The sequence below is a fragment of the Rattus norvegicus genome, chromosome 17, assembly GCF_036323735.1.
Source record: "Rattus norvegicus strain BN/NHsdMcwi chromosome 17, GRCr8, whole genome shotgun sequence".
Lineage (NCBI taxonomy): Eukaryota > Metazoa > Chordata > Mammalia > Rodentia > Muridae > Rattus > Rattus norvegicus.
Genome location: NC_086035.1, coordinates 12,243,620 through 12,271,121, shown reverse-complemented (window position 1 = coordinate 12,271,121; position 27,502 = coordinate 12,243,620). Strand labels below are relative to the sequence as shown.

General features: G+C 48.4%; 1 protein-coding gene across 4 annotated transcripts in view; it reads right to left on the bottom strand.

Annotated features, from left to right (window-relative positions):
• Ror2 (receptor tyrosine kinase-like orphan receptor 2) overlaps positions 1-27,502 on the bottom strand; it is a 175,296-nt gene that overhangs the window by 28,923 nt on the left and 118,871 nt on the right. For all 4 annotated transcript variants that reach the window (NM_001107339.1, XM_063276345.1, XM_017600508.3 and 1 more), the window contains exon 2: positions 4,682-4,759. In NM_001107339.1, coding sequence (NP_001100809.1) covers positions 4,682-4,759 — 78 coding nt within the window. The remainder of the gene's footprint in view (positions 1-4,681; positions 4,760-27,502) is intronic.

The following is a 27,502-nucleotide window of genomic DNA, read 5'->3' as shown; positions in this document are numbered from 1 at the left end:
ACATCTGGGTTTTGAACCTCCAGAACTGTGAGAGAATGCACCTCTGCTGTGATGGGCTATGTCCCAATGAGTGCAGACTCTGGTCTTCATTCAGCTTCCCACATATTTGGTCCCTCAGCATAGGGCCTGAAGATCTGAAGCTGAGGAAGAAGGAATATGGAGGGAAGACAGACCTACAAGCACTTGACACCCACCTCCTCTTAAAGGGACAGGAGCGCATGCACAGGGACAGATAGACAGACATGAATAGCCTGTTGCAGCAAGGAGTGGGCCCCAGCAAAGGCGCAGTACTGTGGTCTATGTCTCCTGAGGTGAGATCAGAAAGATGGGAACTGTGACCACTCCCCGCAACTGAAATTCCATTATTCTGGGGACAGCTCTGTCCACTAGGCAGGAATTTCCCTCAGTGTTCCTTGTCAAGAATCAACTGCTGGTGGGCAGCACCAAGACCCAAGTCGTCCACACAGATAAGTCAGGCAGCCCTTAACTGTTGGCCTGAGCTCTTCTTGGGCCTGACCTCTTGGGGAGTGACACGCTAGCCCAGGACAGTGTCAGGAACGAATGATCAAAATACACACTCTGTAAACTAGTTCTTGGAGGTGGTCAGTTGGCAAACTACCTGCTAGAAAGACCTAAGAGCCTAATTTCTATTCCCAGAACTCACAGACAAAGCACACAGCTGTAATCCCTTCTCTGGGTAAGTGACGAGAGACCACCTCTGGGACTATCTTGCCAGCCCGCCTAGCCATGCCGGCTACCTCCAGGATCCATGGTACACTGCTTGTCAAAAATCAAGGTGGAAAGCCACAGAGCAGCTGAGGCTGACCTCCAGCCTCCACGAGCATCTGCACACAAGGTGTGCACATGCGTGAACGCTATGCACAGCACACTCATACACAAAAGAACCTGCAGCCTGGAAAGTCTCAGAAACCAATCAAGAGGCAGTTCCGTGGGTGCAGTTCCCTGATCCTACCAGCAAACTGAACATGGAGTTGGTGCTCTCACTGGTCATACAGAGGGCGCCTCTGCTTGGAGTCAGAATCCTTTTTTTCCTCTTTCATCTACTGGGGACCTCTGCTGTAGGCAAAATTTAACTAAGTCATATACACAGACCGGCACACATTCTACCATGTCCAGAAGCAGCCGGAAACAGACTCAATACATTGGCATATGGGTCCCCATGACCTACAAGAACCAGGAAAGCCACAACAGATAGCGATGAGCATCTTCTCCATGGCCACGCAGTGTCTCAAGTTCTCTCACTGAAGAAACTTTGGTTTTGTTGCATCTGAGGGGCAGCCCAGCAAGCACAGGGTAGATGAAGCCCTGTTTTGAAGATGTGGCTGCTAAATGACATAAGGTTGGGAGAGGGAGCCGTGGGGGGAGTTGGAGTGAGGAGTCGTATATGATCGTATTTCATCGCATGCATATGTATATGATTTCCAACAAAGAAACGATTAAGAAGACAGAAGAAAGCCCAGTGTCCATAACCCAGAGAATCCCAGGTCCAGGGCTACTGTTACTGCTTTTCTTAATATTAATGTAGAAAGGGCTTTTTACAGTGGAACACTTCGTGCCCAGTGGGGCAGTGCTGATCTGAGAAACTGAGGGATCCTGGGAAGGTGGAGGCTACCAGAGGAAACTGTGTTGGTGGGGAGACGGCAAAGCAGTGGAATCAGGGGCTTTGCACGCCGACTTCCCAAGCCAGCAGCGGGTCCCACCACAGTGCTCTCCCAGGCTCCTTAAAGCTTGAGTCAAACGGAGCTACTGAAGAAACACTAGAGGTTTTCATGGCAGCCAGTGCAGCTGAAAGACACAGAGACTAGACCGAGACTGGAGAAAATTTAATGGCCGCAGCCGGAAAGGAGAGACTGCAGGGGGCACCATCAGGAAGCAGTGTCTTCCTTGAACACAGAAAGCATGGGGAGTTTATCCAGGGAGTTCCCACGTGTTAGTAGATGGGTGGTGTCTTAGTATGAGTTCACTGCTGTGAGCAGACATCATGACCAAGGCAACTCTTATAAGGACAACGTTGCATTGGGGCTGCCTTACAGGTTCAGAGGTTCAGTCCATTATAATCAACGTGGGAGCACGGCAGCATCCAGGCAGGCCTGGTGCAGGAGGAGCTGAGAGGTCTACATCTTCATCTGACGGCTGCTAGCAGAATACTGGCTTCTAGGCAGCTAGGATGAGGGTCTTAAAGCCCACACCCACTGGTGACACACCCACTCCAACAAGGACACGCCCACTCCAACAAGGACACGCCTACTCCAACAAGGCCACACCTACTCCAACAAGGCCACGCCTACTCTAACGGGGCCACACCTTCTAATCCTGCCACTTCCTGGGCCGAGTTCATACAAAGCCATCATAGGTGGCTTCATTCCTGAGCATGCTCAGTGGAGGAGGACAGGACACTCCAGCCCATGAACAGTTTAAGTCCACGCTGTTCATGCTTAAAAGACTTGCGATGGACAGAAATGGCTGTGAGCACACTACACTGAGTTTGAACTCTGACTTTGATGCTGAAAACACTGGAAAGGACACTTTAAAGACTATTGATATGGGAGTCAGCCACAGAAGGTGCCCCCATTGCCTTGTGGGGGACAGTACCAGAGTGAGCGCTAAGGCTAACACTGGCCCCTCTGGGGCACAAGGCTTACAGGGAGTTTGATGTGTGAGCAACCATTTCTACTAGACTTTACATTCAAAAACCACTAGTGATCTGACCACGGCACTCACTGAAGCTAAGAGCAAACTGCACTTAACACACCACCAGGAAGTACTTAGTGAAAAGGACACAGAATCCTGGACATCGTAGCTTGGTGTCAGTCATGTCTGGTCTCCTTGTTCTCCGAGCAGGTCTCGCATTAATAGTTGGCAATAGCTCTGATAGGTCTGCATGGTTTCTGTTCGATTTTGCTCCCACCCTGAGTGGAAAGGGTCTGGTATCAAGGAGTGGTCCTAGCTCGTGGCCACGAGGCTCCTGACAGTGCCCTCACCCTCTTTGATAGGGCAGCTTCACTGCTAAAGTGGTGACGGTGAATGGTTATTCTGAGGTTGAAACCGTTTCTCCACATGGGCCTCCATACTTGCTGAGGACAGATGGAGTACAGGTGCCACCACCTGTCTGTCCCGCCCATTCCCCAGGCATCTGTCTGGCGTTGCGGGACATGCTGTGTTAATAAACACTCTGACTGGCAGGTTCGAGCTTCTGCCTGGCTACTGGTTGTGAACCAGATTGGGAAAAAAAAAAACAACGGTATCATCGGAACCACTAAGCAATGCACTCCTTACAAGAGAGGCTCACAGCTCATTCCCCAAGTCTCTCAACCGCGAGACCTCTCACAGGCTAAATAGAGCTTTTTCTGGCTTGCCCAGTCAGAATATAGTCCTAGAGTATAAAGAATTTCAAGTGGAAATACAGTGTCCAGGTCTTTGGTTTTCTGCCAGTTATTCTTCAAGGCAGCATGTCCCCCCTCTCTACACCTGCACCCACACTTGGTGACTCCTATTCTCTGGGACCTAGCCCAGTGTTCCCTGCTTTGTGGGGTTGTTTCCACACTCTCACAGGAACGGCGACAGCTTGGGTCACGGATCACATTAGCCTTGTGAAAAGGAGAGGCACCAAGTGACTTAAGGGACTGCTATGCACGGATAGATGCAATGGGTCAGGTGGTGTGGTGTGCTAGTGAAGCTACAGGAACCAAGATGCCATCCTGTCCTGAGGAGTGGTAGGTAGTCTGTGGACCAGAGACCAGACAAGGGTGAGGATGTTTCTGTTTCTCGGTGGTAGAGCGCACACTCTAGAGCATGCATGGGGCTCTAGCTCGGTCCTGAGTACATGTATATGTTAGTGTATGCACGTGCATGCTTATACACACACAGAGACAGGCAGGCAGACAGACAGACAAGCACACAGGAATATATATATGTGCATATATATGTACATATGTATGTATGTGTATATATATATATATATATATTACACACATATGCACGCACGTGCACACACACTCATTCTATCAGTTTTGTTTCTCTGGAGAACCCCAACTAATAAAAACACCCCTCCCCTAAGGTTCAGGTACCATGCAGAAGAGGAGAAGTCAGAGTCAGGAGGGATGAAGTAAAACAGTGCCTCTGGACATAACAGGACTGCTGTAGTCATAAGCAGCACGGCTGTCTACACAAAACCAAGCTGGTCAGCATTTTAGTGCGGAGTGGGAAAGGTTCATACGTCTCTGTTTCTGAGGGGCTATGATGCAGTTGATGGCTTCGGGGGTGAAGGAGAGACAGTTCTGTTTAAGGATGAGGCTCTTATTTGGTCAACCACATTCCAGGAGCCACCGCAAGGGGACACAGCGCTCCTTCAGATGGCAGCACAGAAAAGTGTCATCCTCTGAGATATCACCCCATGGCTGTTTCGTTGACAGGAATAAATATGGGGGAGAGATGGCTGTCAGCAGGTATTTAACAGATGGCCTTTCAGGGGGTGGGGGGAGGGGTAGGAAAAAGACTTCATGTATGGATCTCTCCTGTCCAGCAACGGAGCAGCCACAGACCAGGAGACCCCATCGTCTGCTCCATCAGGCAGGTCCGGCCCCCAGGGACAAGGGCCAACAAAGCAGCCACGCTGTGGTTTTCTGTACCAATCCCAACAGCCGCTGTCCGTCTATCTTACCTTTCAGAGTGGGAAGTGGGCTGTCCGGGCCATCAAGTTGTCCCAAGGTGTCAATGGCCTCTGAGTCCTCCACTTCACCTAGGAGGAAGAACACACACACATGAGATGTGCCTTTCCACACTGCGAGAGAGAGCTTGCCCATCTGAAATGTGTTCTTTACAAGGACAGCTGAATAGCATCTCTCATGGGATAGCCATCTGTCCACCCAAAGAGCTTAGAGTATGCCAGTTGGGATAGCCATCCAACGCACATGGAAAAGCAAGTGTAGATTTGGTTTGTCTGGATGGAACACATCCCCATATATGGATTTAAGGGGCTCAGTGGCACTTGGTCGGCAGAGGGGCGCGTGCACTACCAAACCACAAAGCCACATGAAGCTCTCACATGCCTGCCTCCCAATTCCCAACTGCCACTGAATCTATCACATATTCTTCTAGCCTTGACCCAGGATCCAGGCTTCAACAGGGTCCTGCTGGCTAAGGGTAAGGCATGATGAAGTTTGGGGTAACTTGAACCTTCCACTCAGACCTGGATTTAAGACATCAAAAGACTGGCCAACACACCGGTCTAAAATGGGGGACCATGACATATGCTATTTATACGGCGATCCTTGAGGGCACTGTTGTAAGTTGTATAGGCTGGGCACAAAGTGGCGAATCCAGTGTGACTGCGCTCATCTGAGGTCCCTAGAGTGGCTAGAGTCACAGAGACAAGGAAGAATGGTGGGTGTCAGGTTCTGATGTGACAGAGATGGAGAGCTAGTATTTGGAAGAGACACAGTTTCAGTTGAAGGAGAAGAGAATCGATGCTGGCATTACCCTGAACGTTGCCCACACTACCATTCAATGGTACAAATGGGTCCTTTATGGACACTGAGCACAATTCAAGCTGGCCCCTCTGTGATGCTTAGAATAAGAAATGGCCCCATAGGCTCTATGTCTAAACACTTGGTCTCCAGCAGGTGGCGCTGTTTAAGGGCAGCCTAGCTGAAGGAAGTATGTTACCAGGGACAGGCAGGTCTTGAGAGTTTATATCATGTTCCATTTCTGGTTTGCTTTATATGCTTCATGTTGGAGGTTAAAGCTGTGACTGCTTGGCTTCCTGCTGTAGCTGCCTGTTGCCACGCCTCCTGTATCCCACACCTCCTTGCCATTACGGACTCTCCTTGCGGAACCGTGAGCCAAAATAAACTCATTCCTCCAAAAGGTACGTTTGGCCATGTTGTTTCATCACCGCAACAACAACAACAACAAAAAAAAAACTATTAAATTATTAAATTTTATAATTCGGTATCGGGTGACTTCTGGTTAGTATGGGAGCCAAGAATTACCTAGACAGCCTCACTTCAGAGGCTTCTGCAGAGAAAGTCTAGCCTGGTAGACTAAAGGTCCAGCTGTGATTCTGAGGCAGAGCCAGGGACCACGTTCTTCAGCTTGCCAGACTAAGTAAACACCGGCTCACTTACTCCTGAAGGCACCTGTCTCTGAGCTGGTCCTAAGCTGGTTCATGCATCTCCATTTGCCTGGTGGCCTCCACACCACAGGGCTTCCAAAAATCCACACCAGACTATGGTGCCCTTGGCTTCTGTCTCCTTCCCACCTGCATGGCAGACTTGATTCCTACCACACTCACTTTCTAACTCTGTTTCCCCATCATTCCTGGTTAAACTCACCCTTACCACTTTCCATAAAATGTTTACAAAATATTTTAAAATATAAAAAATATCCAGGCCAGAGCCATCAAAAGCTAGGCTCACAACCAAAAAAAAAAAAAAAAAAAAAAAAAAAAAAAAAACCTGTTGGAAACTAACGTCTTCACTCTTTAAACCTTCCTCAAGCTCTACCCATCCTTAGGGCAATCGGATGGACCTCCCTGGACCAAAGGCAGGCACTCTGATCTCAGAACAGCTAGAGCCCAGCAAGTACTGAGTTAGGAAGAAGGAGGTCCTATGGTGTTATCATTAAAGCCAAGGTGGAATGCTGGAGAGATGGATCCTTAAGCACTTTATCACTTCAGTGGAACTCAATATCCAGAATCCACATGTGATGGTTTGTATATGCTCTGCCCAGGAAGTAGCACTATTAGAAGGTATGGCCCTGTTGGGGTAGGTGTGGTCCCATTGAAGTGGGTGTGGCCCAATTGAAGTGGGTGTGGCCCTGTTGGAGTAGGTGTGTCACTGTGGGTGTGGGCTTTAGGACCTCATCCTAGTTGCCTGGAAGCCAGTACTCTCCTAGCAGTCTTCAGAAGAAGATATAGAACCCTCAGCTCCTCCTGCACCAGGCCTGCCTGGATGCTGCCATGTCCCCATCTTGATGATGATGGACTGAACCTCCGAACCTTTAAGCCAGCCCCAATGAAATGCTGTCCTTTTAAGAGGCCTTGATCATGCTGTCTGTTCACAGCAGTAAAACCCTAACTAAGACACCATACTTTTAAAAGAAAAATCCATTCTCAGAAGCCATGCCCTGTGGCTACTGCACCTATTGAACAAGCAGAGCACTTATAAACCCAGTGCTAGAGCAGTGGGGACAGCAGGTTCCGATGGCTACCCACCTTCGTTTATTTGGGGAGCTCCAGGCCAGTGAGAAGCCCCATCATAAACATTAAGGTGGGCCGTTAAGGTTTGAGCACTGGCTTCCACATGATGCTCCCACAAACACGTATGCACTAGTACAAACACAGTTTTCAAAAAGGCAAAAGCAGAAGCTATGCCAGGCTGCCAGCAAACAGTGCCTAGGGACGACACTTCGGCTTGCCAGTCTACGAGCCGTCACCCAGCACTGTTTAGGCATAGAGAGACCGCATGAAATCAAACACACTGGCACTGTGTGCACATACAATCAAAGAAGCACAAAAGTTACAAACAGCCTAGAAACCCACAAAACGGTGTGAAGCAGTCAAATAAATATCCATCCTGAACCAGAACGACAAAGGTTGGGTGCCTGGTGCCTCCTGTGGGGAACCCCAGCTTCCTGTGGTTAACTTTGAATGGGGAGGCAGAGGCATGTTCTGGGGTGGATGCCACCTGCAGAGTGGTGGCTGACACCTGAGTGCAAGTTGAGGGTGGCATCTCAGGGAGTGCTTTTTATCTTACACTGGGGTTTGACGCTTGTTCCTTCTGACCTTGTATGCTAAGTCAATGAGAACATCTAAGTAAATTAAAGTATCATCAACCTAATTAGAAAACTAGGTAGGCCATCTGTCATATGGATACAGACACTTTCCTACACACACACACACACACACACACACACACACACACACACACACAGAGAGAGAGAGAGAGAGAGAGAGAGAGAGAGAGAGAGAGAGAGAGAGAGAGAGAGAGAGCGCGCGCTCTGGGATTCAGATGTGAGAGGGTCCAGGGGTTCTGTTTCCTCTGCAGCTACAAGTAGCCAGTATTTCAGGATGTCCACACCCTGGGGTCCTCAGAAGGACACCATCCATTTCAACAGAACTGGATTCTGCTTTTATTTTTCTAAAAAAAAGGGGAGGACGGGTGCTGCATTTAGTTTTTTGAAAACTAAAATCTACATAAAGTTCAGGCCTGGAGAAATGTCCTTGCTCGAGACACTATGGCCTCCTAAAACTGATAAGCAAAATGGGATAGGGACAGAGGTGAACTAGGTGACGGGAGAAGTTTGATCGGGACCCGAGAGGACCTTTCTTGGCCTTAAAAAATGGAAGTAGGGGTTGGGGATTTGGCTCAGTGGTAGAGCGCTTGCCTAGCAAGTGCAAGGCCCTGGGTTCGGTCCCCAGCTCCGAAAAAAAAAAGAACCAAAAAAAAAAAAAAAAAAGGCTAAGTATAATATGGAGTAAACCTTGAGTGAACACACACACAAACCACGGAGACAATACCTCCATGCCCAAACCAGGACTCAAGTCAGCCAGTATTGTCGCCAGTTTGAATAGCTTTAATTTTTTTCTAGAGTGAATGCACATCAAGTGATCCTTTCGAACTAAGATAGTCACATACATAAGATTGTCACATACAATAAAATGTGATGTATATGATCGGTACTGTTTAGTAGATTTTTAAAAGAAACCATAATCATAATCAAATTCGAGAATATCCATCACCCACCTCACATCACCACCACCACCAAGAAACATTGTTCCCATTAGCAGACACCCTCATCCCAGCTCCCCTGACCCTGGCGAACATCACCAAGCCCCATCTATACATTCCCTACACCGGACACTGCATACAGACACAGTCACCTGGCGTCCCTTCAAGCCTCCAGAAGTAAAACAGAAAGGAAAGAGGGAAAGGCACCCAAAAGAGGCCCGCTGTCCTGCACGGTTGAGAAAGGTGGGTACTCGATGGCTCGACTGGTGTGTCAGAACTGTCCACGTGCAAACAGTGTGGCAGGGGTGTGCATGGACGGCTCCAGGATAGGAAGTGCAAGCTGACATGGTCTCATGGTGACCAAGATTGCTGGTGAAAGGCAGGTGAGGCTGGAGGTAGACATACTCCTGTGGGGGACAAGTCCAAACACAGCCACACTCCTGCTGCAGAAGAGGGGAGAAACTGATGGGACAGGAGGCTGGGGGTGCCCAGCAGCTGTGACTTGCAGATCCTATGTCAACTGTCACTATTCCTCCCTACCCCCTCCATCTCATGACCACATAACGGTCTCCACTCACGGCCCAGTAGCTTTCGATCAACTCCTAACACAACAGCTCATGCTATCACTTTTGCTGGCCCAGTTTAGCTGGCGGTTGGCCAGAGTCCTTGTGTCAGTCACTGCTCCCACATGCCCATCCTGAGTACAACAGTCTCCCTTCCTTTTCAAGTTCTGCAGTCCAGGACACCTATCTGCCATATTATTACACAAACATTGCATACTTGAACCTTTTTCTCTCTCTTTTTTAAAAAGATTTATTTATTATATATGAGTACTCCGTCGCTGTCTTCAGAAACACCAGAAGAGCATCAGATTCTATTACAGATGGTTGTGAGCCACCATGTGGTTGCTGGGATTTGAACTCAGGACCTCTGGAAGAGCAGTCAGTGCTCTTAACTGCTGAGCCATCTCTCCAGCCCCACACTTGAACCTTTCATAGATTATAATTGTGAGCAGCTGTGAGCGTGATGAAGCGTTCTTGTGCTATCAGAAAGGAAGCATTCCTGGGTCCTGGGTCATACACGTATGACCTCCCTGCTGTCACTAGGCTATGGAAGAATCAGTCACCATACTGTTTGCCTTTGCAATGCCTTCCCATCCCCTCACCATCAGCACCAGAGTTGTTACTATGGTAGAAATGAGATGATGTGCAAGAGAGACTCTTTGCAAGATTCTACTATACTACAGTGTGTACATGTACAGAGGATCCCACACCCTCTTCTGGCTTCTGAGGGCACCTGTACTCATCTGTAAAGACTCACACACAGGGACATGGACACACACACACACACACACACACACACACACACACACACAACTTAAGACCTTTTCATTTTTCTAAAGTGTCATGTAAAAGCCAGACACTGTGACTCATGTCTGTCATGTCAGCACTTGGGAGGCTGAGGTAAGGCCGCTAGGAGTCGCAGGCCAGACTAAGTGGCACAGTGTGACCCTGTCTCAAAAGAAGCCCAAAACCCAACCGGACAACACACCCATATCGCCTGACAAATGCACCCTGCTGATAAGTGCCAATGAACTGTGGGTAGGGAAGGATGGGTGTGTGGGATATGAGGGTACTTCTCTGAAGTCTGTTACAAACTTCCTCACCATTCCGCCCTCGCAGGTCACAGAGAGCTGTCTGAAGCATCCTGACTCCCGACATCTTATATTCTCTGTGGTAGCATCCCGGGAAATGGATCTGAGTATGAACCTAGTAGGGAGAACACGATCCAGATGCATGGGTTCCATACATTACCGGTTGATTCGCAGGGCACTCCAAACAAAAACAGTGAAACAAATTATTCAGGGGGTTTTAGCCAGACATCACCCTGCCTGCCTCTGACTCTGTGGCAGCAGTTTTCAGTCAGGAACCTGTGGCATATTTTGGGGACACATTAGCAGTGAATGTCCTTGGTATTGGGAACAGGACAAAATTACTATCTCTACAATGACCAAAGGGAGAGGGCACCCTGTCACCATGGAGGATGCCTGTAGCGTGCGGTTTCACACAGAGAGTGCAGAAGCTGGAAGCTACTCAAATGTGTGTTTGTTTTGAATAAATGAACACTGCCTTCCAGTCAAGCAGCAGTCGCTGGCAAGCCTTCGTTCAAAGTGGCCTCTCCCATGGCACTCTGATTGACGGCATCGATGAGAGATTCTTTTTCTCCTAGCATCCAGCTCTCATTAAGAGCAGAGACAGAACCAGGCAAGAATTCGCTAATGAAGGTCAAGCTATGCCCTTGGACTTGGATCCACCGCCCGTCCAGATTCTGTTTGTGCTTCTTTTCAGTGCGTTTTGTCGCTCAGGCTTTTTAATCTAGGAATCCCCTCACCTGGTGACCCGAGTCAACGTGCTCTCCGTGATGTAATTAGAGGCTGCCCGCAGAGGATCGCTCCCACTTCAAAGCTGGCTCCATTTAATTAGTGGAGGGTTTTATAAAAGGTAATTTCCAAGATGTGAGAAAGGAATCTGGGCAGGGACCAGGAGTGCAGAGACCACGTGCCAACAAGCCTCTTGGAGAGCAGGGAGAGGGCTTACGATGAGCTAACTTGTGTGTGTGTGTGTGTGTGTGTGTGTGTGTGTGTGTGTGTGTGTGTGTGTAAATTCAGAAGGGAGCGCCCACCTATTAACTTGTGACCTGTGGCAGTGATACCATTTCAACCACAAACGTAACCATCCAAGAATGTGTGCACAGCGCTGGGAATGCAAGAGTTAAGGTCTAGAATGAGCAATGTCCGAAGTCTTGCGAAGGTGGGTGGCTAGGGACCGTGTTTCCCAGGAACACTTATTAAGTGTGACACCGTGAGCTTCCACTGCCAGCTGGGAGCCCACACAGCTCCGGCGGGGAGCTGTCAGTATCTAACCGGCATGGGTCTTAACAGTTTGTAATGTTTTGTTTCCATTATGCCTAACTCTAAGTTGGGTAAATATTAGGCCGATTCTATATTCCTTAAAAGGTTGCTCTACCCTGCCTTAGAAATATGATCTGAAACTCAGCCATCTGAAGACAGAGTAACCAGGGTCTCTTGTCGGCCTGACATTGGCTTCGGTCCCACTTCTTCATAAACATACTGAACTAGCCCAAATCCCTTGAATTTTGCTTTTATAACACTTTTTCTACCTTCTGCCTCTCACATCCCTGAGCCCCCAACAAAAGCCTACTGTCAGGGGCCAGCGAGTTCTTGGCTGAAGGGAGAGAGGCCCCAAGGGCTGCTGAATTGGGGCCTTTCATGAACTTTCTCTCTTCTTGACACTATGGTTTCTGTCAGTGAAAGGCAACGGGACTGACCAGATGTGACTCCCCAAATACTCAGGGAAGGTGTGACTCCACCCTTGGACACAGGCTCTCTGGGGCCTGCTTTCTGTGTTGTGGCTTTCCACTCCAGAATCATCAGAAAAAGCACCAAAAAGGATGTAGGCAGACTCACTGGGGTTTCACTGAAAAAAAAATCTTTTGAAAATTCGAATCGTTGCTGTCGACTTCCCACTTGGAATCTCTGGGAAATTTTAATTAAAGGTGGAGAAAAGATTTTTAAAAAAAAAGTCTGAAAATCAAGTAATTAAACTTGTCCCATGGAAAGAACATTCCTTCAAGTGCTTAATGGAGTCTTTCAGGCTAAGGCGACAGGTGGACCCCTACAAGAGCCAGTTAGGCTTGGCGTAGCTTTACTAGGAATCTGCGGCCTGCCTGGTAGGCAGATGGTACCTTTCTCCGCAGACTCTTCCGCCTACCAGGCTCAAGATTCTTTGACGACCAATGCCTGATTCTGAAAACTCTCCCAGGGTAAGCATCTGACATCATATATAAACATCACCATCACCATCATCACCATCATCACCACCATCATCACCATCATCACCATCATCACCATCATCACCATCATCACCATCATCACCATCACCATCATCCAGACAGAGTTCACGCTCTCACCTCGGCTGCCCTAGAACTTGGTAGGTAAACCAGTAGACCAGGATGCCCTTCAACTAACTCACAGAGACCCACCTGCCTATGCCTCCCAAGTGCTGAGATTAAAGACATGTTTGACCCCCATTCAAGCATCAATGACTTCTAAAAAGTAATTCCTGTAGAGGCTGGAGAGATGGTGCTCTAGTTACAAGCATGTGTTGTTGTTCTTCCCGAGTAACTAAGCAGGGGTTGGGGATTTAGCTCAGTGGTAGAGCGCTTGCCTAGGAAGCGCAAGGCCCTGGGTTCGATACCCAGCTCCGGGGGAAAAAAAAAAGAACCGAGTAACTAAGCACGGTTCTTCGCACCCAAGTGGAGTACTCACAACTGCTTGTGACTCCAGCCCGGGAGTTTGTGATACTTCGTCCTGGCATCTGTGGGCAGTTGCACTCACGCACATAGATGCATAGATACATAATTAAAGATAAAATAATTGTTCTGAGAGAGCTTCCTGTATTGTCTTCCAAGATGCCACCCCGAGTCCTGTGTCCTCTCTTGCTTTCTGTTTGTGGCTGAGGCGAGATTTACTAAGCGACTCGGGCTAGCCTGGAACTCCTCCTGTTTCCACTGGCCAGATGCTGGGGCTACAGGCATTGTACCCCCATAACTGGCTTCCATAAGTGGTTTCCACTGAGCCTGTTCCAGTCCATTCTCCGTGGTTTATAGGGGGCGTCTTTCTTCACCTTTTGTCTCATGACATCACCTTTCCTTTACCTAAGTATATCTCTGTGACTGAATGTCTCCTTCTTAAGGGCACTCTTGATAAGGGGGGGGACTGCCCTGTGACCTCATTTGAGCTTGAGCTCAGATGCAGAGAGCCTACTTCTGAATCTAAGCCCAAGTTCAGAGACCCAGAGGTGAGGATCCATCGACACGGATATTGGGTGTTCACACACATCAAACTGTAATGGGTCACGTTATTTATCCCTGGTACATTCCCACAGCTGAGTTCTTGGATCCAGAAACGGCAGGACCAAAACAAGACCCAAAGGCTTGTCGAGGACAATCGAGCTCTAATCAAGAAAAGCAAGCCAAGGGGACAACTCTCTGAACATGGATGACGGGCACTTTATATGGAAAGAATTCCCACTGTGAATTAACTCCAGCAAACCAGGCACTCAGCCGTGCAGAGGTCAGGCCCTGACTGCTACAGTCTGAGCTGCCTGCTCAGCTAAAGACCTCTGCTTGGGGTCTGACAGTCTCTGGAGCTGGCCCCAACCTGACCCTGACTCACCGCCCCTTGAGGAGGGCTGTTGAGATTCTAATTCTGGCTAGCACAGGATCCCGTGCTCACTTAGGTCCTTATTTGGAGTTGCCTGGGGGAAGAGAAACAGGTGTGATTCCTGCTTGGGGGGCAGGGACTTTCAACACCTGACCATTTTTATTCCCTTTTGGGGTGGTCCCAACTCTCTCAAACGAAGTCTTTATTATAGTAATATTGGCTTCACGAAACTTAGAGGAAAGACAGGTTTGGGCTGAGAGAAAAGCCTCCCTGTTCTGAGAAACAGAGCACTCCTTGCAACTGATTATCTTACTGGTCGCCAGAACCTGCTCTGGAAGAACCATCCTCACTTCACCTTCGGATGCTAGCTTCTTTCAGAAGGATGTCAGTGTCAGAGTGCCCAGCCCCCACCAGCCAGCAGTTGGGGCAGGCACAGATCCAAAGCTCCCTTTCTTGTCGTTTCCAGAAGCAGCCTGGCATCACGTCTTGCCCAGTTTTGTGCCCAAATGAATTCCTCGTGCGTCTCTCCCTGCCTGACATTCCTCTTCCTCATAATATTTATAAGACTGTTAGTCCACTCTGAAGAACAGCATGTCAAGCCCACAGGCACGGCTGGCACGGCCGGCCTGGCCATGTTTGGTAATGGCCCCGTTGGGACACTCGTGCAGTCGATGCGTGTCCATGTATGCACAAGATCTGTACAGCCTTCTGCATTGACTGCCTCGGTCTCCCTGCCTGCTCTTTTTCTTCTTCCCCAGTCCTCCACACAGGAAAGCAACCCTTTTCCTTGACCCTCGGATGACTCACGTTGACACTGAGATACCCTCAACACCCAAAGTGAGTTGTGCAGACAGAGCTGCTCCCCCAAAAGGCTTCCTCTCCAAGCCTGCTCTCCAGCACTTGGCTCCACTCTGCTCCCAGCCAAAGCCACAGACACTGAAGTTACCTCTGATTCCTTTTCCTCAAATACATCGTCCCGTGTTCTTCTCTCCACCCCTCAAAACCTTCCAAAGCCTACCCCTTTACTCTGATCATACCAGGTTCCTGCTACTCTCTTTTCTTCAGGATTTACCAAAACTGGCTGCAAAAAGGCTTCCAGATGACCCTTTAACCCAACCCCAATCTCTTGCCACAGAAACAAGCATCGGTGCTAACAGTGGTGCTGCTGAGATCCTCTCACTCAGGCTCAGACAGGAGGAAGTCTCTCAAGAGGGTGTGAGAAGATGTCCCTGGGAGATCTTGCTTGGGTAGAATCCTGAGGAAATTTCCTTCTTTGTGAGGTGCTGAGGTGTCTGGTACATGGGTGATAGTGTACGCTATGCTAACACCTCACAGCACACCATTGGAACTTAGGAATCTCTGGATATATAACCACACAATGTACAATGTATACAAATCTTCTAAAGACCTTGAGCAAGGTCCTCCCTGATCCTAGTCAAACACCCGTGCTCCCCTCCCCACGTCTACACAACATCTCAACGACTACAGCCCCCTCCCATTTCATTCCATTCCTTGATGTCTTTTTCTTTTTTCTAAGTAGCCTCAAAAATCACAGAGTAGTTAAGGATGGTGGCCTCCCTCTACCTCCCCAGCGCTGGAACTTTGGGTGTGGACCACCACACCTGGTTGATGTGATACTGGGGGTAGGTAAGCATTTTACCATCTGAGCCACAGCACCAGCCACTCCTTGACACACTCTGGGAGTGGCGATTCGTCTGCTGAGCTCACATCTCCCCTGGGAGGCAGTAAGAGCTTCTGTGAGTTTGCTCACTGCCTGGAGTCCTGCGTGTACACAAACACGGGGGGGGGGGGTGCAGAGCAATTACCTCTGTCCTGGCTGCCTCACACTCATCATTCTCTCAGCTCACTCCAGCCTGCCTTCTCCCCTCTGGGCTCTGCAGTCATTCTTCCTTCTGACTAAGAAGAGACCAGATATCCAGGAGGACACCAGGCATCCATAATCTCCCCGATCCTTCTCGTCTTCTGCTCTTAGATCATCTTGACCACCTTTACTAACATTGTATGCAGAGCACTGCGTGCGTGCGTGCGTGCGTGCGTGCGTGAGAGAGAGAGAGAGAGAGAGAGAGAGAGCAAGCACAGGTTTGTACAGCACATCACCTGTTCCCCTTTGCCTTGCTTCAGATAAAGCAAACTCTCAGTGTTTAGTATGAACTGGAAACTGTATCCAGCTCACCCCAGTCCCTGGGGAAACAGCTGGCTGACAGACACGCTTGCCCTGGCGGGGATGGATACCATCATGGCAATCTTCATAAGTCTCTGAGCTGGAGTCAGAGAAACATTTTGGCAGATACAGCATCCTCTGTGAAAGCTTGAGACCCAAGTCCAGTCCCCAGAATGCATGTGAGAAGCCTGATGGGGAGACCCACATCTGACGTGATGGTTTGTACCCACAATTCCAACGCTCCCATGGTAAGATGGAAGGCAGACACAGAGCCTCCAGAATGCTCCGGAGGCAGCTTGCCTGCTGTATGCAGTGAAGGGCTTCCCTGGAACTAACATGAGAGACCCTGCCTCCACCAGGTGAAAGGCAAGAACCCCCAAGGTCACTCACAGACTTCCACATTTGCTCCCTGTACATATCTGCCTCTAATACCTGTATTAGATGGGTAAACAGTGGATTTGTTTTAATAAATCGATGGGTACCAGTGAGGTCGCTCAGCAGGTAAAGGTGCCTGTCGCTGAGCCTGACAGCCAGAGTTTAATTCCCAGAAACCACATGGTGGGGTTGTTACTATATAGGTCTCGTGAAACATTTGTTTTCCCTAACAATTACAGGATTTTAAAAAGTCAGGAAAACTCCCAGACACAACAGGAAGCAACAGGTAACCAATTTTATTAAATGTGAAGAAACAGGCATGAATGTAAGTACATGCACAAGCATACACACACACACACACACACACACACACACACACACAGAGAGAGACAGACACAAACAGACAGACAGACAGAGAGAGACAGACAGACACAGAGACAGAGAGAGACAGAGACACAGAGAAAGATGCCCCACAATTTGGAAACGGGAATCTGGAAACCAAATTCCCCAGGAGGGGCTGGGACTTTTGCTTGTTTTAGTGACAGAGGCCAAGTCTCCTTCCCTCTGGTTTCGAATCAGTCAACTTGAATGAAGACAGGGAGCAGATAGTGAGCCCACAATCTTATGTAAACATGCTCACCACCAACCTTAAATGTATCTGAGCAATCTGGACGGCTTGAGCCTCTGCTGGTGACAGAAAAAGATCACCAGGCCTCTGTCTGGCCAGGAAGGGTGGAGAGGTCACAAATTTGACAGCATGGTTACTTAACACTGGCCCCTTTATCTGTGTGCCTGCCTGCCAGGGACCTGTCTAGTTCCTCCTGGTCCTTCAGAGGGACATGGACAACCAACTGCCATGAGTTGTCGACTGACTTCAAAAACCTGACACACTCTCATCCTGAATGAATGAATGAATGAATGAACCTTTTTGTTTTTGTTTTTTTTGGTTCTTTTTTTCGGAGCTGGGGACCGAACCCAGGGCCTTGCGCTTCCTAGGCAAGAGCTCTACCACTGAGCTAAATCCCAACCCCCCTTTTTGTTTATTTTTAAAGATTTATTTATTATGTATACAGTATTCTGCCTGAATATATGCCTGTTTGCCAGAAGAGGGCGCCAAGGTCCCATTACAGATGGTTGTGAGCCACCATGTGGTTGTTGGGAATTGAACTCAGGACCTCTGGAAGAGCAGTCAGTGCTCTTAACCACTGAGCCATCTCTCCAGTCCTGTCTCTTTGTTTTTTAATTATATCACTGTCAACAACAAAAAGCACCTGAGTCCTAGTCATAATTTGAAGTTAGCCTTCATAGGCACACCAAGGGTAGAGTGGTGCCTACAAGCTGTGTCCTTCCTCTTCCCAGGGGCAAAGCCACCATACCCCCACCATGCAACACTTAGTCCTTGCATCTGGCGAAGGCACTATTCACTTGTGCACTGCCGCACGTCCTCTGCAGTCCTCGTGTCCTTTGTACCCACCTCATTAGGAGCAGTCCTGCCTACCAAGGCACCAAGACCTCTCCGAAGAGTCCCCCCTTACTGTGTGCATGCACACCTCCTACTACATACAACAAGAGCTGTTCCCACTTCAAACTCTTCCAGACCCCACCTCAACCATGGAAAGCACTGGCTGCACGCCAAGCATTTCTAGCACCTCAGGGGCAGATCCGACAGCAGCATGCGCCAAATGACTTCCAGCACAGAGCAAGGACAGGATGACCTCACTCGGCCTCCTCGACAACAAACATATATAAAAAGCAACAAAAAAATCAACAATTTTGCTCCTCGGAACTCATCAGAGCCCCAGAAGAAGAAAACCCCAACCCAAGAGATCCCTCTGCATTGTCAGGGATAACAGGCATTGAGTAGCTGCCTGTTCCCAATACCCTTCTACGTGCTGCCAGCCTCCCACACAGCCACAAGGCCTAAGGTGTATTTACAGTACTCCAATGGCACTGCCATTTCATGACCTGGGCCGTCTCTAAATAGCTGGAGCCCAGCAGGTACTGGGGCGTAGCTTGAAGAATGTGTGGCACTGGCTAAACCAATTGCTCTATGTCCAAATGCAGGACAGATGAGCCTGGTCCAGAATTGAAAGGCAATCTGAAGAATTTGGGGAGCGTGAAGAACATCAAAAGCTCTTACATTTGTGGGATGGGAAAGACTGTTATTAAGCTAAGACTATCAGTATCTGTGTGCTGCAAAGACCTGGGAAGGAAGGTGGCCCACTTAGATTGGGTGACCTTCAGTCCTTGCTACACCCCCAGGAATTGGGACCCAAGGCTGTCTTGTAATCTGCAGGTCTCACGCAGATCTCCTGAGATTCAAAGCCTGTGAAGACATCTGGTCAATGGCTGGCTAACCAGATGGGTGACACAGATTCAGATGTGGCCCGGAGGAATCCAGGTTTAAAGATAAAAAGAAGTTGGAAAAGTTATAGCAAGCCGCTCAGAGGTCATGCATTTCCGTCTGTACAGAAGCCGTGGGACCTGGGGAATCGAAGAGAAAGATGGGGCCTACCAAAACGGAAAACAAAATATCGCTGGGTAAGCTAAGACATTGGGTGAAGAAAGGCTTTAATTAAGCCACTGAGTGCATTCTGTTTGAGGGATACCTAAGAAGTCACAGGGAACCACACCAGGCCTTTCTTCCCAGATGGAGGCTATACCAGGGACAGAACTAATCATAGGACATTCTGAGCTGAAGGGACAGAATCTAAAACTTACCAGCTGAGACCATGACAACTAGAGCAGACAGAAGAAAGAACTAGGGAACGGGTCAGGTAAAGATTATTCAGTGAGAGGTAAGAAGAAAAATGTTAGAATGAAGAAAACTCACCACAGCCCAAGAGATTATGGGGAGGCCACCAAACACCGGGACACTGACTGGTGCTGGGAGCAGGAGGAAACCCAGACGGGGCAGGCATGCTGGCCAGCTCCCACAATCTAAGTGCCCAGAAAGCTGAGGCTGGAGTATTACTATGAATGTCAGTTTAGCCAGGCCCAATAGCATAAATGAAAACAAACAACGTTTTACAAAAGAAGCGATAAGCAGGGGTTGGGGATTTAGCTCAGTGGTAGAGCGCTTGCCTAGGAAGCACAAGGCCCTGGGTTCGGTCCCCAGCTCCGAGAAAAGAAAAAAAAAAAAAAAGAACCAAAGAAGCGATAAGCAAAGACTGATCATTTATTTTGCATTCTGATCTCCACATTTAAGGAACTCAAGTGCTGCACTGGGTGAGCTAACCGTGAGATCACAGCTAACTATCACAAACAGGCTACCGAAAGACCAAGGAAACCAATCACATCACACAAACAAAAGACAGTGGCACCATTAGGAACTGGGTCTCCTTTAGAACCCACAGAGACAGAGTGCCGGACACACTAGAGGACAGAGATTATCCACCCAGAATTCAATATCAAGCAAACTGTTCTTCAGAAACATAAAGGGCTGGACATTTCCAAACAAACGGATAATCAGAAATACTGTCTTTTAGCAGACTGACCTCTAAGAAAGATCAAAGACCCTTCTGAGATCAAAGACCCTGAATAAAAAAAAAAGAGCATCATTAAAAGGAACGGCATAGTTGAGCTGCCCGGGGAGGGCGAGCTGCTTTTCCTTGGAAGTGTAACCATACACAAGGCTGCTCAGGGTCTGCGAATGCTCCTACACTGATGTGCAAATCAGCAGCACCCATTATATCTGAAGGGTTATAAAGATGGAGGGGGGCTGAGGAGAAGGAAGGGAGGAAAGGAAAAGGAAGAAGATAGGATAGAGGGTAAAGAGGAGACAGTCATAGAGGATCTGAAGAAGACTGAGTGAATTTATATCGGATCAGAAATCTCATAAACTAGTTCCATTTGACTAATACTAAATGTTAATTATATATGATCATATATAAATATCAGTCAGTAAAAGAGAAGTCTAATCTATCATCAAATTAAATGTTTTAAGAAAGAGAATCAAGGCACGAAGACTAGCAGGATAGATCCCCAAAAGCATCACCCAGCCACATGAGAGCTACAGGGATTCGCTTCAGCGTGGAAACACAAATAAGCCGTGAGAAAGTTAGAGTGGCCACCCAAGTGGCAGTGACAAAAAGAAAGTATAAGGAAAATGGTTACTAAAGTAAAAGAGAGGTATTTTATAGTAAGAGAGCTAACACACCTATAAACACGTATGGACATAAGAGCAGAGCCCCTCCAACAGAGACAAGAACATCAAAAACCCTTGCAAGATTAGAGGGAGAATCAACAACAGATCATTCACCAATCAAAAAAAAAAGGGGGGGGCTGGGGATTTAGCTCAGCGGTAGAGCGCTTACCTAGGAAGCGCAAGGCCCTGGGTTCGGTCCCCAGCTCCGGGGGGGGGGGGGAACACACACACACACACAAAAACAATACAGTAAGAGAGGGCAGGAGCGGATCAACACATTTGACACCACAAGTGCTCACAGCTAACATGGGGGGGATACTCCACCTCATAGCATGGACACACATTCTACTACAGCCCCCAGGAAACACGCTTCAACATGCTAGCCTGTAAAGTGAGCTGCGGTAATATGAATGGGCCGAAAATCATGAGGTAACTTTTCCCATCAGAATGGAATGGTAAAAAATGTACAACAGAAGAAAACCTGGGAAATTGGTCAACATGTGGAAAGGAAACAAAGTATCTCCCAGTAATGCCCACCCCCGACAGGACGGGGGTGGGGGGGGCAGGTGAAGCAGAGCTTGAGGTAAGTTACAGCTGCACGTTTTTGTCTATATTTAAGAAGATGATTTCAAACTGATAAACTTTATTCCTTAAGAACTAGAAAAGTTACCTCATTTAACCTTTGACACTGTGACCCTCCTATGCGAAGAAGCTGCTGTTCTTCTCGGGTTTGCGAGATAAAGCTCATTAGCGTGTAAGTAGTGAATATGGGCAAACATGGACCATAAGCCTTCGAGAGGAGAGCCCACAACCGCGGCTTGTCCCCGCTGGCAGACATGCACGGCATCCGTGTTTACCAACGCAGAGCTCTGTAGGAACTGAGCAGGACAGAGGACACGGCCAGCTGTCATCAGGATCGTTTCTATTAAGGGAACCATTTTCTGTTTTAAAAGGTTGCCCAGGCATCCCTTTGTCAAGTAAAAGAAAAGCTTCTTTCTTGAATGTTTAAATAAGAAGTTGCGCCTGGCACTTTGCGTTGGACCTTGTCTTATGAGGCAACCTCTGCCGCTGGGCATACTAAAACATGAAGTATGTGACTTTAATATCAACTGCACAAAAATGACAGGTTGCTATACTTAGACTCCCTGTCCCACCCATGCAGTGGGGCACCTTGAGGACAGCCTCCGGTCCCCAGCTCCTTGGGTCCATCCTCCATACAACATCTCCTTGCCTCAGGAAATATCCTATCATGCCTGATTTCTGCAACATGAATGGGGATTGCTCAGTGACAGTGTAAGCTCTTGTATTTTATAGTGACAGTACCGAACGGTGAACGTTGACAGCTCTCTAAGCCTCTGCTGGTTTGTGGTGATTGTAAAATGCCAAGTATGTGTGTTCTTCCCTGAATGAATGTGTGTCGCTTCTCGACTTCTCCTTTTAAAGGAAAAGAATTCATCACCAGATCTGGCTTAGCAACTGAACTGCCAGCCACTACTTACTTCCGACGGAAGGGGTGAAGCGTTTTACCTAACAGACTTGTAAACTCATAAATCATGGTGGCTGGTGCTTATTTTCTTTGATACTTTTTGTTCTCACACCCAGAAGCACTAAACAAATCAATCACGGCTCAGAATCATGGCTGGGTGAGGCTGTCTCTGCAGGTGGACTTCCTCCTCGGTGGGCTTCCTGCTTGGTGAGGAAAGCGCTTTTGCCTTTACAGCCAAATGGTACCCAGGAGTCTCAGGAATCTGTTATTATTTCAAAAACATGTCTACCCAGAGGGGGCCACCCGGGGGAGACAGCACACTCTTAGAGACACAGTTGTGTTCAGAGGCAGAGAGCAAATTCTCCCGGCTGCCATTACCCAGATCTGCGTGGCCTTAGAGGGTCACAGTTAGTTATATTTTGTAAGAGATTGAGTTTTTATAGGTCAATTTATCTTATGTAGGTGGGCAGTTTATATTATTATCAATTGGTTGTGAGTTTATTGTGCGGATGTTTTGTGGAGTGAGATTTTTTTTTTAAGATTTATTTGTTATATGTGAGTACACTGTCACTGTCTTCAGACACACCAGAAGAGGGCATCAGACCCCATTACAGATGGTTGTGAGCCACCATGTGGTTGCTGGGAATTGAACTCAGGACCTCCGGAAGAGCAGTCAGTGCTCTTAACCACTGAGCCACCTCTCCAGCCTGGATTGAGAATTTAAGATATAAATCTGATTGCTAACTTATGAGCTTATTGAGCTTTGGTTTTACCGGTAACTGGGAGTTGTGACTATAACCACAGGGGGCGGATGCCGGGAGTGTGAGCGGAGCCCACTGCAAGAGGGTGGTGGCTGCCGGGCTGAGAGAGAAGTAGGCAGCATCGTGAGATGGCGCATTGGGTTAAGACGCTTTGCTCTTTGAGATGAAAATACCACCCAGCCCACTGGACCCAGCACTATCAGGGGATGGTAGAGATTCTTTTATTAATATTTACTGCTCACTCCCCTCAGTGTGGAAGACAGTCCCCTACTCCTGGCTGCCTGCAGAAGACAGTCCCTTCTGCTGCCTGTGGATCAAGACGTGGAACTCTCTCACCTTCTCCAGCACCACGTCTTCCTGCACACTGCTGTGCTTCCCGCCATGATGATGATGGACTGAACCTCTGAAACTGTAAGCCAGCCCCAATTAAATATTGTCCCTTAGAAGAGTTGCCTTGGTCACGGTGTCTCTCCACAGCAATAAAACCCAAACTAAAACAATCTATCATCCATCTATCTATCATTTATTATTACCATCTAGTATGTATGTATGCATGCACGTATGCATGTACGTATGCATGTATGTATGCATGCATGTATGTATGCATGCATGTATGTATGTAGGTATGTAGGTATGCATGTAGGCATGTATGTATGTAGGCATGTATGTATGTAAGTATGTATGTATGTATGTATGTATATAGGTATGTATGTATGTATTTGGGGGCAGGGTCTTACTCCAGCTGATCTGGAACTCATGTAAATCAGACGAACTTCAATCTGCAGCAGTCTTCTTGCCGTGGTTTCCCAAGTGCTAGAATTACTGGCAGGGACCACTGTGCACAGCCTTTGCACTTGCTTCTTTGGATCACTGGGCTTCCCCGAGCACAGCACTGTGCACACACCTAAAGCCCTGGTATCCAGAAGGCCGTTAGCTTACAGAAGGCTCAGTTCATACTGCTCTACCCTATGATGGTATCAAAAGAGACTAAATGTGGCAAGAACTGTACTCCTTATTTCGAATCGGGACACCCCCCCCCCGTGTGTGTGTGTGTGTGTGTGTGTGTGTGTGTGTGTGTGTGTGTGAATAAGCAGTCTGTCAAGCTGGGGACAACACGAGCCACATCATCCTATCAGTTCCATGATCCTAAGGGGAATGACTGAGGCCACAGATCAACCATCAACACCACAGTATTCAGCTGAGCTCAGCCAGCGTGCTCCATAGGTTCACCGCAGTTGATACCGTTTTCAACTTTGTGGGTTTATCAGGACCTAACACCTCCCGTATCTGTGATGTAATTTCTGCAGCCAGCCTTCGTCAGAGGTGGGAGGAACACACTGGCTGGCTCAAGAGAGGTTCAGGATGCCAGAAATGTTATTTATGGAAACACTTGACCTACAGGACTTGTCTGCAGCCTTCCCTTTGAGATTGTCTTGTATAGATATTTACACCAGATTGAAATTTTCCCTCCCAGAGTAAGGCACTTTAAGATCTGGGAAGTAAAATTTACAAGTCTCAGGAAGTTCCTGAAATTGTAAGATTAGCAAGGCTATTACCCAAGCAAGGAGTAACTGCTGGGGTTGAAGAGTGCCCCACCCTTAACCACGCCCATCCCAGCCTTAGTGATGCAGCTGCCCCTGATGTACCCATGCTCCTCTAAGTGACCCCAAGAAACTCACTGTTCCACTAAACTAGACTTGGGTAAATAGGTTTATTGGTCCTCTTGGGGTACCCTAACTAGGGTAAACACACATTTGTTCAGCTCCCTAGGGAAAAGCAACAGGGTAGTTGCTGAACTCAGCAATAATGAAAACAAACGCATTGCAGAGCAATCAGGAGGCACAGGCAGGTGAGTCTCTGAGTTCGAGACCAACCTGGGCTCCATAGCTAGTTCCAGGCCCAGCCAGGGTCATACAATGAGACCCTGTCCCAAAAGGGGATGTGGCGGTGCTGGAGAGATGGCTCAGTGATTAAATCATCTTCTTGAAGAGGATCTGAGCTCAGTTCCTAGCATCCACACAGCAGCCCACAGCTGCCTGGCACCCCCAGTTCCAGAAGATCCTGTGCTTTCTTCTAGCCTCCTACGGGCACCAGGCGTGGCACACAGGTAATGCACATGTATACATGTAGGCAAAAGACACAAACATATAAAATAAAATAAAAAAAGTTTTTTTTTTAAAGCAAACCTAGAACAGGACCAGACAGATATAAACAGGGCCTGTGTAAGGCGAAGAGAGAAGCAGGAGGGACCAGAAGCTCACAGCCCTTCAAAAGTGTCAACCCACCCCACCACAGTAAAGTTCACAACTGCATTCCCAGAGACTCATTATTTATGCGCACGTGCGTGACTCCATAAGCACTGGCAAGGTAGGTAACAGGCCGGGGCCGTTTAAAATATTTACCAAAACAGAAGCCAAGTCTAGCACCGTGTAAAGTGGATTGGGCGAAAGAGCCGGAAACACTTTCATCCTGGAGATGTCTCCTGCCACTCTGCATCGCCAGGGCAACCCCTGCAGAGAAGGCTGGCCCCCAGCTCCTTCCCCAGCCGGAACTTTCCCATGAAGGCTTATTTTTGCCTATCAGTAGTTCTAAGCATGGGGCAGATCGTGGCAAATCCGGGAACCTACATCCGTCTCCTACGTCTGGGTGAGGCAGGTTACCAGCTTGTCATTTCTCCTTCATGATAAATCACCCTGGAGACCACTGCCTTGGTTTTCACCCCTCCCTTTGCATTTAGTTGGCCCCTCCCTCCATAACTACATGCCTAGGCCCAGACCAGTGTCCGATATGTTTGAGGTCTCCAACACTGTTTGCTCCAGTGTACAAGGTTTGGCTCAAACTGCTTTGAGTCAGTTTTCCTGTGGAGATTTGTGGGCCTGTGTAAAACCGGGGCATTAAAGCATTCTCTGTGTTGCCTAAAGTTAGCAGAACTGTGAGGCCCAGCCAGACGCTCTAGGCAGCAGAACGAGAAAGGTTCTTCCATCTAGGAAAAGCCTACCTATATGGGTGTGTCCCGTAAGAAACAGAACACTTCTGGGGTTTTGTGTGTAGCTGGGGTCCCTTTGATCGGGCCTCTTGACTGGATGCTTCCAGAAACAACCGCCTAGATATGGAGTTTGCAGGGGAGGTTAAAATACGAGGCAGGCTAGAAGGTCACAAACTGGGAACAGTTTTCAGGGTTATGAGCTCAGGTTGTCTTGTATGATGCGTTATGAATCGGATCTCCAGCCCCCACAGAAAGCCTGGGTATGAAGGACCCTACCTCCAATCCTAGCACCGAAGCCAGACAGATCCCTTGGGGCTCGCTGGTCAAAAACCTAGACAACTTGCTAAGTTCCAGGTCAACGAGAAACCCCACTTCAAAACCCAAGGTTTTGAAGACAGGAAAGACAGCTGAGGTTGGCTTCCGGCCTTGTCTCCTCATGCACATGCGCACGAGTACACAAGCAATTAAATGCATAACAATTAAAACTGACTGGCACTGCGCCAAGAGAGCCGGCATATTTTCCAGGATGGTCTCTTCTCGGGTAAAAGCAGCTGACATTTTATTTTAACTTACTTGACTTAGAATCACCAGACACACTCATTCTTCCACCTCTGACATCAGGAAGGCTCCTTTCATGGCTCAGATGGGGATTGTTACTGTCTACCTAGTAGAGGGGCTTAGCACAGCACGGGGTCATATAGTGTGGGCCATCAGTGCTGGACTCCAACTGAGGCTGGGAGGAGCAATTGCATACATAAGAACGGGGGCAGGAGCCAGCTGCAGTGTCCAGCGGCCAGCTTTCCACAGGTCGGCCAGCCAGCACATGGGTGTGCATCCCATGAGAATACATCCCACGCCGGGCAGGTGGAGGGATCTTCTTCTCACCTCTGGTTCACTCACTGCCGTAGGCTTCTTCTCTCTGGGGTCTTTTTCATAAGAATACTAACCTTACTCATGAAGGCCCCACAGGCTTAGCCTCATGACTTTATCACTTTCCAAAGGCCTGCCTCCCAATGCTATCGCATTATGGTTCAGAATGTCAACGGAAGAAGAATTCAGGGAGACTTGAGCAACCAATCCCCCTCATGGGGCAGCTGGAAAATTAACGAAAGAAAGCCACATACTCTGGCAAGTACATGGGGATCTTGCTGTGATAAGATACTTGTGATAATCCACCTAAAAGAAGGAAGGGTTTTGGGGGGCGGGGGGCTCACAGTCTCTGGGTTTTAGGTCATGGTCACCTGTCCCTGTGGCTTTGGGCCTGTAGCCACATAGCACGCCATGGCGGGGTCTTACCACGATGGAAACCAGAAGCAAAGGAAGACGAGGGACTACTGTTGACATTTTACTTACAAGCTGTTGGCACTGTGCGTGGCAATGTATTGACCGGTGTGCTTTAAAGAATGCTTTCCAATAACCTCTGATTGGGTATTAAACGGCTGGAGCCTCTGACTGGGCAGGGGAGAAAGGAAGGCAGGACTTGAGATTTCGTAGGGAGGGGAGAGGAGGGGAGAGAAGGTCACTACGAGGGGGATGGACCATAAGCAAGTGGCCAAGAGAAGCTCGCCCT